The sequence below is a fragment of the Mandrillus leucophaeus genome, unplaced genomic scaffold (assembly GCF_000951045.1).
Source record: "Mandrillus leucophaeus isolate KB7577 unplaced genomic scaffold, Mleu.le_1.0 Scaffold265, whole genome shotgun sequence".
In the NCBI taxonomy this organism is placed as follows: domain Eukaryota; kingdom Metazoa; phylum Chordata; class Mammalia; order Primates; family Cercopithecidae; genus Mandrillus; species Mandrillus leucophaeus.
In genome coordinates, this window is record NW_012102754.1 from 844502 (window position 1) to 857435 (window position 12934).

Here is a 12934-nt window from a genome sequence, read left to right on the forward strand (position 1 = left end):
AGAAAGCAAGCAAGCAAGCAAGCAAGAGCCCCAGTTAGACAGAAGTGTCTCTGAGCCCTCAGTCCTGGCCCCATAAAAACATTACACTTCAGAAAATGCATTTGGGGTAGCAGGAATCTGTAGCTGGGATCAGATTCCCTTGGCTGGCTTTGGATGAGTTGCTGGGTGCCCGGGGCTGGAGCATTTACCTGAGGCAGGCACTGGAAGAGGCAGCACTGGACTCAGAATGGGCAGCACAGGCCTGTTGCCTTGCTCAGCTACTGGCTGGCAGAGGAAACCTGGGCAGCCTCGTTGGTCAATCTGGGTTTACATGACCCATCAGTGAACAAGGGGCTGGAAGAGGTGAGGTCTAAGAGAACAAGATGTGCAGAAGAGCATCTTGTTCAGATGGGACATGAAGATCTTACTAAGGTGTGATCTTCAAGTTCAAGTTGACTGACGGTCTGCACTATTAAGGGGCTCTCAGGAACCCAGGGCCAGCCTAGGTGGGCACACAGCTCCAACCTGAGGGGCCTGATAAACAGGGCCATACTGTACCACACCATACCTTGGCTAGAGGACAGAAACTCACCACTAATTAAGACAAACAGTACTAAATTTGCACGCATCGGTGTTTCTAGAGAGGGGCAGTGCATGAAGGTGAAAAACAAGGGGCTTAGAGTCACAGACTTGCAAATCCTAGCTTTGTCATTTACTCACTCGAATGACCTTGGGTTATCAAAACACCTAGCAGCCTGGGGCCCCCTGTTCCAATGAGAATCAAAGTAACCAGCTTTCAGCCCTGTTGCGAACTCCAAAAAAAATAAATAAATAATGTGGGCAAAATGCTAGGCACAATGCCTTGCCAATTAAAAAAAAAACTCAAAAGCATGAGTCCCCAAGTTGCCTCAGCTCAACCTTTTTGAGTTAATTGTTTAAGAAACATGGCTCTGCCAGGCACAGTGGCTCATGCCTGTAACCCCAGCACTTTGAGAGGCCGAGGCAGGTGGATTACCCGAGGTCAGGAGTTCAAGACCAGCCTGACCAATATAATGAAACCCCATCTCTTACTAAAAATACAAAAATTATCCGGGCATGGTGGCGGGCACCTGTAGTCCCAGCTACTCAGGAGGCTCAGACAGGAGAATAGCTTGAACCCGGGAGGCGAAGGTTGCAGTGAGCTGAGATCGCGCCACTGTACTCCAGCCTGGGTGACACAGCAAGACTCTATCTCAAAAAAAAAAAAAAAGAAAATGGCTCTCTCTGAGCACCCATGGACTACTTCCTTGAGCATCTGATCTGTGGCAGCATGAAAACAAGGCTGGGTTTCTCCACAGGTGCTGTGGTCAGATCTGGAGAACACCAGGGGAGGCCTCACTGCAGGAATGACTGTGAAGGAGGGGATCTCCGACTCTTCCCGGTCCACACACCATGTCATTCACCAGGTTCGCCTGCGCCAGCCAGGGCGGCATGTGTTGGGCTGGAAGGCAGTGCCCAGAGCACAGAGGAGGCACGTCTGCCGAGCACCTGGTACAGCTCTTCACGGACTGCCACCTTTGAGGAGGGCACTTAACCACGGTTGTCCTCGCCGGATAAGGTGAATGGGGGCACCTCCCTTCCAGCAGGGGGAGGAGCAGGGAGGGCAAATCACCTCGGATCGAAGTACAACATTCTCCTCTTCAAGGTCTTTCAGCTTCTTTTGAAGAGAATCCAAATGAAAGTAATTCTGGACTGAGGAGGACGACTCATTCCTCTTCAACCTAGGGGAGAAAGTACGCTCACAACCTAGGGAGATGCGTTTCCTCCCACCACCTGGCAAACCACGTTAGAGACACAAAGAGGGGCTTGCAGGAAGGCCAATGACCCACCAGACCCTTCTCCCAGCCCCAGGAAGACAGAGCTCCCAGTGCACAGGCTCACCACCAATTCAGAACCCACATCTCAACCCTTTATCCACAACTTGCCACATCACCTCAGAATTCAGGGGACCAACTCTGTTTAAAGCCTACACAATTTCAGGATGTCTGGGAGTTCATTTAATACTCATAATGCATTTGTATGTGCCAACAACTCTGTTAAGTACTCTGTATGTTTTAACTCAATTAATGCTTATAACTCGGTGACCTAAGTTCTACTGTTATCTCCATTTTACAAATGACAAAACAAGTACAAAGGTTAAGTAACCTAGCCAACAGCGTGCAGTAAGTCCCAGAGCCAAGATCTGCAAGCAGCCCACTGGGCTCTAGAGTTCACGCTCCCAACATGAGGATCTGCTGACTCTCAGAGAAGACACCACGCCTTCTGTCCCAAGGACCTGCCACAGCACCTCTGGCTCCAGAACCCTGAACTGCCTCCAACAGCAGAGCCTAACCCATTATCCGCTCATGTGCCAGGGCAAATCAATCTAAATTGACAAATAAGCAGTAAGACCCAGGAAAAGGAAAACTAAAAACCTGTCCATCCATGTCCCGCTAAAATAGTAAAATCAATCTGTTTGAGGCACTTGGAGATGCTTGGTCCAGAGAAGGCTGAGAGCAGCTGACTTCCATTGCTGCTGAAGGTGACCCTGTCTAGGTGACTCCAAGGACATCAACAGCGGTCAGCCTGTGCTCTGGCCTCCAGAAATACAGCCCTCTGGTGACTTACGGGGTTGAGCACACGGACTCGGGCTCGCTCTCCTCTGCAGCGCTGGTGTAGAACTGAAGCAGCTCATCCTTCATGGACAGCTCATGCCGGAGCTGAGACACCTGCACAAGCAGAGCGGGGGCCCATCATTTGCTTCCCAAAAGGTGATTATCATCCCGACTCACATTCTAATACTTACCAGTTAGTGACAATATTTTTCTTAAAATTCACCATTGAAAATGAAAGCATTTAAACTGATTTTGTGCTATTCAAAAAAATAGGCTTTCATTTGATCTATTTAAAAGAAATACAATTACTTTTTGATAGAAAGCTGTCTAAATTCATCATTTTTACTTTGGTACAGGGAAGAGCAGGGAGGGGACTAGAATGATGCTTGGGGGCCAGGCACGGTGGCTGGCGCCTGTAATCCCAGCACTTTGGGAGGACGAGGCGGGCAGATCATCTGAGGTCAGGAATTCAAGACCAGTCTGACCAACATGATGAAACCCTGTTTCTACTGAAAATACAAAATTAGCCGGGTGTGGTGGCGTGTGCCTGTAATCCCAGCTACTCGGGAGGCTGAGGCAGGAGAATCGCTTGAACCCGGGAGGCGGAGGTTGTAGTGAGCTGAGATCATGCCACTGCACTCCAGCCTGGGCAACAGAGAGAAACTCCATCTCAAAAAAAGAATGATGCGCCTGGCGCGGTGGCTCACGTCTGTAATCCCAGCACTTTGGGAGGCCGAGGCGGGCAGATCACAAGGTCAGGAGATGGAGACCATCCTGGCTAACATGGTGAAACCCCGTCTCTACTAAAAATACAAAAAAGTAGCTGGGCATGGTGGCGGGCGTCTGTAGTCCCAGCTATTCAGGAGACTGAGGCAGGAGAATGGCGTGAACCCGGGAGGCAGAGCTTGTAGTGAGCCGAGATCACGCCACTGCACTCCAGCCTGGGCGACAGAGCGAGACTTGGTCTCAAAAAAAAAAAAAGAATGATGCTTGTGGGGATGCGACTGTTCAGGGGCTTTGGAAGTAGCCAGATGACCAGCTGGTCAAATAGCCAGAAAAATTGATCATGTTACTAAATGAAAGAAAAGGCCATTCATTCACTTCTGCCAGAACCAAACCCCAACTCCAAATCGGATCCTGGAGATGCCAGCTCTGCACGGGCCAATACAGGCAGCTCACTGACCCTTGCTCTCACACTTGGATGACCACACAGCCCCATTCTGGGATGCACCCTCATAAGGCTCCTGGCAAGTCCAGCCGGACCTCATTCCATGCTCAATGCTCACTGGATAGGAATTTCACACACAGGAAGAAAAGAGGCAACCATCAGGGAATGGCTATATTGACTCCTGCTGAGATGGCTTTGCAAATCACCCTGATTTGTACTTAAGGTTTTTAAATAAAGTTGTACTGTACAATTTTTCACTTGCCCTTTCACTCTGCAGTACTGATGAACAGGGAACCAGTGCTATAAGAAGAACTGCAGTTATGTTTTAACTCTTTGTTTATAATTTGACTTAGGGTCTATGGTTTATTGCAACTTTTCTATATAACAGAGTGAATTATTATGTCTTCCATGGAGAAGACAATTTTATGTGCATAGAAGTTTTAACTTCGACACCTAGACTGATAATTTAATAATATGCCAAAGGGAAACATGTTATAGCTTTCAAATTCAAAGTTCTTCTGAGGGGGAAAAAAGGCATTTCCACTTCCAGAGAGTTGGATCCTCTTTGCGCAAGGTGAGGCTTGTCCCAAGCAAGAACAGTATAGTGAAGAAGCTGACGGGTGACCATTTGTGAGTTACTGGGTGGCATATCCCGCTGCTCACAAGTGGGTGGTAGAGGGCCAGGCTAACCCAGCATGCTTTCCCACCAGTCACATGAGAGGGAATCCAGGTCATGATGCTGGGGGCAGGGAATGCAGGAATCACTTTATTTCTCCTAAAATACAATAGCATTCTCTCTTCTTACATCTTAAAGAAAGCCCAGGATTAAAACTTTTCTTATATAGTGGCAACTATGCTTCATCATATGAAAACTACTGTTAAACCCAGACAACAATGTACTGGGAATAGTTCTAACAAGGAAAAAGGGTGAATACATCTTAGGAACGTGAACAAGGGCATCCACTCCCACTAAGAAAGTTTCTGATAGAAAATAAGGGAGAAGAGGCCAGGCACAGGGCCTAACGCCTGTAATCCCAGCACTTTGGGAGACCAAGGCAGGTGGATCACTGGAGCCCAGGAGTTTGAGACCAGCCTGGGCGACATGGTGAAACTTTTCTCTATAAAAAACACAAAAATGAGCCAGGCATGGTGGCACATGTCTGTAGTCCCAGCTACTTGGGAGGCTGAGGTGGGAGGATCGCTTGAATCCAGGAGGTCAAGGCCGCAGTGAGCTGTGATCTCACGACTGCACTCCAGCCTGAGTGACATAGTGAGACCTTATCTCAAAAAAAAAAAAAAAAAAGGCTGGGCATGGTGGCTCACGCCTGTAATCCCAGCACTTTGGGAGGCTGAGGTGGGAGGATCACCTGAAGTCAGGAGTTCCAGACCAACCTGGCCAACATGGTGAAACCCCGTCTCTACCAAAAATGTAAAAAATTAGCTGGGTGTGGTGGTGGGCACCTGTAATCCCAGCTACTTGGGAGGCTGAGGCAGGAGAATAGCTTGAACCCGGGGGGTAGAGGTTGCAGTGAGCTGGGATCGCAACACTGCACTCCAGTCTGAGTGACAAGGACAAAACTCCATCTCAAAAAAAAAATGAAAAGAAAAAGGAAAAAGAAAAGTGGAAAAGAAACAAGAAGTGTTGTCACAGTTAAAATTTATCGTTAGAAGAACAGGGTGATAGAAAAGAAGCTACTAAGTAGGGCCTGGTTTTAAGCTTCTTATCCTTGCCCTAGCAACCCCACCTGACTCCACAGCCGCTCTCCTCTGTCCACACCATGTCCCTTCCAGAAAATCAGTATCATTCCTTCTAAACCTAGGTACCCTAAGATAAACCGAAAAGCTCCATGCCCTTCCTCTCACCACTGATGTCCATTAGCCAAGATTGATATCATGGAAATAAGAGGGTTTCTATCATGAAAACAATAGGCTATTTTTGTTTTGTTTTACACACACAAAATTATACTGTAACGATGAATGTGAGTCACCACTTTCCTCTGTGTACACGAGCTGGCCTCCTAACAGGGCTCCTTCTCCAGCGGCCCAAGCCCAGCCAGACTCAGGAACCCCTGCTCGTTGTCGTGTTAGCCTGGGTGCCCTTCTGCCAAGCGTGGAGCATCTTAATCAGCCTGCATGGTTACAGTCTAGACTCTCTGAGGACAAGGACTGTGGCTGGCCCAACATGACACACAGACGAACGACTGAGTAAGGACCGTGCCCGCCCTGAGCCATCCCATCCACATGGCCTGAGGAAAGAAAGGGACACAAGCAGCAGCAGGAGCTGCAGGAAGGTGGCTTTCAGTCCCCAGGTGACCGTTTCAGAACAGACAATTCTGGGCTCAGGCCGCGGTTGTGCCCTCAGGAGGGCCCTTCCAACTAGAACCCCATTCTATCATCTCCCTCAGCCATGCCCACGGCTCCCAGGCCTGTGGCGGGGCCCTCTGGAAGCCTCGGCCTCCAGTGTCTTACCTCCTCCCTGATGTGTTCCACCTGCTCCTCCAGCAGCTCGTTCCTCTCGGTTAGGGTCTTGTTTTTCTTCAACAACGACTGGCCGATGCGAGCAGCCAATTCTAAATCCCGCTCTTTCTATGAAAGGAAAGAGGGAGAATAGGGATTCAAAAGACCTGTGCTTCCTGAAGGAGTCAACAGGTGCTCAGTGTCAAATGAGGAAAACATGAGCATCTAGAAATAACAAAGGAATTAATAATTCACCATCTGTGTTGGCATTTGATGCCTGTTAAAACAGGCGTAACCTCTGCCCATATAGTATGTGAGAGCTACATGGACATCACGCAAGGAAAGGGAAGTCTGAAAATGTAATGAAAACAAATCTTTGTTCCTATGGGGAAGAAAAAAATGTTTCTAAAAACAGTTGTTTGCAACTGCTTTTGTTATTTGTGGAATCACTTGATAACCTGTCTCTCCACCTGCAGGCTGAGCTATTGTATGGCCAGGGCAGGGCACAGGGAAACAGTAGCTATTTGTTAAGTGAATGAATGAATAAATATAGAAATTATAAAACGCTCTTACAATGAAGCCAAGAGCTGACACAGGGAGGCAGCCTCTTCAGCATACATTAGGCAGGAATGCATTGAATTCCTTATTTTTGCCTTATGTGAAACAAAAATGTTTAAAGTTACTCTCAAAAACAATTACATGCTTTTTTGTTTTTTTACTTAGAAAAGGCTACTTAGGCTTCATTTAAGAAAAAAACAACTTTCAAAATGGAGATGTTATGCATAAAATTGCCATATTCAGAGACAAAAACACTCTTAAGGGCACAGAATTTTCTGTTAGCTCAGCTGATGGCATCAATTAGGCAGAGCCAGTACACAGAGGAAAATTCGGAGTGGCATATAAAGGCAGGGTAGCCTCTGCGGGGAGAAAGACGTCCCCTGATAGTGGACAGATGCCATCAGCAAATGCAGACTTAGCGATTTGCTACCACAGTCAGATTCAACTTGGGTGCTGGCAAGGGGAGAAGTCAGAAAAATTAAATCATTTTAGTAGTATATGCTAATTACTCTGTTCATGTGGTTTGAAAGAAAGAATGGAAACATGTCATCTGGGGTAGGAAAAACACTGGGGAGGAGTCCTAGGTTCTGATCCAACACCTGCTATTAACTACCCACATGGTCCCAGGCAAACGGCTTTTGCTTCACAGGGATCAAGTACACTAGAGATTGATTTTTTTTTTTCTTTTTTGAGACAGAGTCTTACTCTGTCACCCAGGCTGGAATGCAGTAGCACAATCTCAGCTCACTGTAACCTCTGCCTCTCAGGTTCAACCAATTCTCCTGCCTCAGCCCCTTGAGTAGCTGGGATTACAAGCACGCACCACCACACCCAGCTAATTTTTGTATTTTTAGTAGAGACGGAGTTTCACCATGTTGGCCAGACTGGTCTCAAACTCCTGACCTCGGGTGATTCGCCCTCCTCGGCCTCCCAAAATGCTGCGATTACAGGTGTAAGCCACTGTGCCGGGCCAACAGATTCATTTTTCAGGCTACAGGTTTCAAACCCATTGGTGGGTTGAGAACCATTTTAGTAACAGCAACCGACATTTTGTTTTAACTTAAATACAATAGCACAGAATTGAAAACACCAAAGTGCATTATATGTAATAAGAGTATTATTTCATGTTTAAACTGTTGCTTGTCACATATTTACCTATGTGAGTACTGGGTCACAACCTAAGCTATGTTTCTTACAGCAGGTACTGGTCACAAATTGAACTGCTCCAGGTGAACTATCCTGCTGTAAACTGGGAGAGTATGGGTTCTCTATTTGAACATGGGTTCCCTCAACTGTTAAATGGAGGCAGAGTAAAGGGGCAGGCTAGCTGAGATATTCTAGAAAAACTCTTCTAACTTTATGATTCGCTGAGTTTTAGAATAAAGAGAATAATCAGCTTTTATTTCTAACGTCTTAGATATCCACCCAATGATTCCATGCAACCGCAGACATCTCCCTTTGCTAACCACAGGAACTTCACTGCGGTATGAGCGCAGCACTTGAGGTCAAGCACAGTTTGAGAAGACTGGATTCAACAGCACTTTGGCTCCCTCTTGCAGGATGATGGTCTCTCTCCTCCAGGCCTTCCACAATCCCCAAACTGGCAATGCTGTCACCACAGTCCCAGAAGCCAGCCAGGTATCACAGTATCAAAAATGAGCTATAGATAGGCCAGGCACAGTGGCTCTCACCTGTAATTCCAGCACTTTGGGATCACTTGAGGTCAGGAGTTTGAGACCAGCCTGGCCAACATGGCAAAACCCTGTCTCTACTAAAAACACAAAAATTTAGCCGGGCGTGGTGGCGGGCGCCTGTAGTCCCAGCTACTTGGGAGGCTGAGGCGGGAGAATGACGTGAACCCGGGAGGCAGAGCTTGCAGTGAGCTGAGATCATGCCACTGCACTCCAGCCTGGGAGACACAGTGAGACTCTGTCTCAAAAAAAATAAATAAATAAATAAAAATAAAAATAAAATAAAAACACAAAAATTAGCTGGGCGTGGTGGTGGGAGCCAGTAATCCCAGGCACTCGGGAGGCTGAGGCAGGAGAATCACTTGAACCCAGGAGGCAGGGCTCGCAATGAGCCAACATCACCCCACTGCACTCCGGTCTAGGTGACAGAGCAAGACTCTGTCTCAAAAAAAAAAAAAAAAAAAAAAAAGAGTTGCAAATTCCCCAACTCATTCTCACAATTTGTGCCTCCCTATCATGACCTTGCCTTTCTAGAAGCACAGTCCATGTGGAGACAGTCCTGTCATGGGGCAAAGGGGACTCGGTGAATCTGCCCAACTAACCGAGATGCTCATCTCTGCACACTGGCCCAGTGTCTACCAAGAAGTTCCCTTGGCTGAGTGCAGTGGCTCATGCCTGTAATCCCAGCACTTTGGAAGGCCAAGACAGGAGGATTTCCTGAGCACAGGAGTTCAAGACCAGCCTGGGCAACACAGGAGACCCCATCTCAAAATACAAAATTGAAAAAAAAAAAAAAAAGGGTCCCTTATTTCATGGGCCTTTGTCATTTCTGAGACTCAACAGTTGTGCTTATTAGGTACCTAGAGGAAAGGATTCAAAGAACTGTGTGAGGGAGACCACACAGAATTAAAGTCTCCAGGGGCTGACTCAAAATTAGCACCTAGTCCAGGTGGTTTCAGCTGGATTTAGTTAAAACTGCAATGCCAATGTTCACTTCTCTTTGGAAGTATAGTCTCCAAAAATCTAACTCAAGTCTATCAAATGTCTCTACTAGAACTAGTTCTCATACTGAACACTCAGCAGGTGCTTCATCAGTGCTTGCCTGATCTGCATTGCCTTCATGCATCCAGGCTGTCAAGTTCCAACAAGCACTGATATTTTGCATGCCTTACTCACATTTTTTGTTTGTTTTTGATGGAGTCTCGCTTTGTCACCCAGGCTGGAGTGCAGTGGCATGATCTCAGCTCACTGCAACCTCTGCTACCTAGGTTCTAGTGATTGTCCTGCCTCAGCCTCCCAAGTAGCTAAGACTACAGGCACACGCTACCTTGCCCAGCTAATTTTTATAGTTTTGGTAGAAATGACACTTCACCATGTTGGCCAGGCTGGTATCGGACTCCTGACCTCAAGCAATCTGCCCACCTCAGCTTCCCACAAGTGCTGGGATTACAGGCGTGAGCCACTGCGCCCAGCCTTTAGCCACATTTTGTACGCATTTCAATGCAAACAAATCAAGCACACAGCATAATAATGAAGATGGCTCAGGCAAGGCAAGGGACTGCCAGGGCGCCTGAAGAATGCAGAAGACTTCCAGCACACAAACGGCCAGAAACCAACAGGAATTGGGAGACAGGAAGGGGAAGAAAAACAAGTAGAGCGGTGAGCTCAACAATGAAGTCCTTTGTCCTACTCGTTACACCTCAAACCCTGCACCTAAGGGCTGCCTCGCCTCCCTCTTCGTGCCCCACTAAGGACAAACACTTCCCTGGTCTACACCAGAAATGTAATCTTTAGGGTAATTTTAAAGAACACTCTCTGCCAGAAGAAGCAAGAAGTCATAGCAAATGGGTATAAAAATAGAGTTAGAATAAGATCTAGTATCTGACAGCACAATAGGGTGGTTACAGTTAACAATAATTTATGGCACATTTAAAAATAACTAAAAGTATAATTGGAATATTTGTAACACAAAGGAATGATAAATGCTTGCTTGAGGTGATGATACCCCTTTCTTTCTCCCCTCTCCACCTTTTTTTTTTTTTTCTTTGAGACAGGTCTCACTCTATTGCCTAGGCTGGAGTGCGCTGGTGCAAGTACAGCTCACCATAGCCACCAACTCCTGGACTCAAGCAACCCTCCCACTTCACTTTCTGAGTAGCTGGGACCACAGGCATGCACCGCCATGCCTATCTCATTTTCGGAATGCACATTTGGGCAAAGTTTGCCTCCTCCTCAGTTACAGCGTCTAACTTTTTGTAGAAACAGGGTCTCACTATGTTACCCAGGCTGGTCTCAAACTTCTGGCCTCAGGCAATTCTCCCACCTGTCTGGATTACAGGTGTGAGCCATGTTGCTCAGCCTGATACCCCATTTACCCTGATGTGATTATGATGCAGCATATGCCTTTACCAAAGTATCTCATGTACCCCATAAATACATACACCTACTATGTACTCCAAACATCGAAAATAACAAGTTATATTAAAAATAGTTACAGATAAAATGGAAATTTAAACAGAAATGTTATTGTAGAGTCTCCAGTTTTTTCTCTTTAATATTACTGAGGCAACAGGCTGGTTGGGTTTTTCTTTGAGAATTACAAGAATGAAAAAAAACCTCCCATTTCTCTAGCCAAAATATGATTAATGTTTACTTCTAAAAACAAGAAAACAGGTTGGGCATGGCAGCTTATGTCTGTAATCCCAACACTTTGGGAGCCCAAGGTGGGAGAATCAGGAGTTTGAGGAGGCCAGGAGTTTGAGACCAGCCTGGGCAACATAGTGAGACCCCATGTCTGCCAAAAAAAAAAAAAAGGATAAAAACCAGAAAATAGCTAGAAGATGGTCACTGGATTAAACTACAATGAGAAACAGAGACCACAAACAAGTAATTTAGGCCCTTGGAAATAAGCTATTAAAAGAACTAGTTCCTTTATTCCCCCAAGAAATGAGGCAAGGTAGCGCTCATTCTAACTGCCTCCTTCCTCTCCTCACTATGCTTTCAAAGCATAGACTTAAAAAAGACTGTAACTTGAGTCTCAGCCCCCTTTTACCAATGAACTCTAGCGCTGACTGACGCACCTACTAGAGATTCCGAACAGCTTGCCGCCCACACTTAGCAACTGACTCATCTCATTCACCAATTTCAGGACAAAAAGCATGACTAAGGGGCCAGTGGAATCACCCTCTCTGTAACTGAGGAGGCAAGCTCTGCCCAAAGGTGCATTCCAGACAGCAGCAAGCCCAGGCGAGCCACAGCATCTTGTTCCCCTTAAAACCAGAAGTGAACTCTCCACGCTGGTGGAAGGCTGTGCTTTGGGATCCTGTGCAAATCCGCCAGTACCCCACTTGCCTGCCTACAGCAGGTATGCAAACCACAGCACGAGAACAGAAGAAACAGAGCCAAAGCCCAGGAAAAGCATGGCACAGGGCAATAGCTACATGACTGGGACAGTTAGACTTTAACCAGGACACCCTCCTAGTTCCAAGGAAAGGCAGTAACTCAGGCGTGAATCTTATCAGGACAGGAACAGAATGGCATCAGATATGGAACACACAGACACAAACAGACGCTGTTGCCATGATGACCCTTTAAAAATAAAACAGGCTGGCTCTGGTGGCTCATGCCTGTAATCCAAGCACTTTGAGAGGCCAAGGTGAGAGCATTTTTTAATTTAAAAATGTGAGAGATTCAAATAAACAGTGGCTGTAGTTTGGTTCTAATTTTGTTTTGTTTTGTTTTGTTTTTTGAGACAGAGTCTCACTCTGGTGCCCAGGAGAAGTGCAGTGGCATGATTTCGGTGCACTGGAATCTCCATCTCCCAAGCTCAAGCAATCCTCCCACCTCAGCCTCCCGAGTAGCTGGGGTTACAGGCACACACCACGCCTGGCTAATTTTTGTATTTTTTGTAGACACGGGGTTTGCCCATTTTGGCAAGACTGGTCTCAAACTCCTGTGCTCAAGTGATCCACCTGTCTTGACCCCCCAAAGTGCTGGGATTTACAGGCCTAAGGCACTGCACCAGACCAGGAGGACCGTTTGAGCCTCAGAGTTTAAGATCAGCCTGGAGTTTAAGATCAGCCTGGGCGATATAAGGAGACCCCACCTCTACAGAAAAATAAAAAAATACATTGTTCATCCAGCTGGATGAACAAAACAAACAGGACTGTGGGGTGACTCCCAAGCCTGGGGCTCAGCAAGGGCACAGACTACTTGGGGATGGGGTTGGGGTTAGCTTCAAAGGTCCCTGGCAGGCCCTGCAGCACAAGACTGAGAAGCAGGAAAGAACCGACGCAGTTAAATGCCATAGAGGGCCAAGGGTGGGAGAGCAGGAGCCATGTCCCCAGTGACAGTGAAGGGCTAGAGGAGGATTCAGGACCGTGAGCAATGGGTGGCCTTGACTACGCAGCGAGGAGCCTTAGAGAAAGGGTGAGAGGGTCACAGAGGGC

The 12934-nt window shown here is 47.0% G+C and overlaps 1 protein-coding gene across 3 annotated transcripts in view; it reads right to left on the reverse strand.

Annotated features, from left to right (window-relative positions):
• TRAK1 (trafficking protein, kinesin binding 1) overlaps window positions 1–12934 on the reverse strand; it is a 140478-nt gene that overhangs the window by 35870 nt on the left and 91674 nt on the right. For all 3 annotated transcript variants that reach the window (XM_011984282.1, XM_011984284.1, XM_011984283.1), the window contains 3 exons: window positions 6250–6366; window positions 2626–2726; window positions 1631–1739 (listed from right to left, as the gene is read on the reverse strand). In XM_011984282.1, coding sequence (XP_011839672.1) covers window positions 1631–1739; window positions 2626–2726; window positions 6250–6366 — 327 coding nt within the window. The remainder of the gene's footprint in view (window positions 1–1630; window positions 1740–2625; window positions 2727–6249; window positions 6367–12934) is intronic.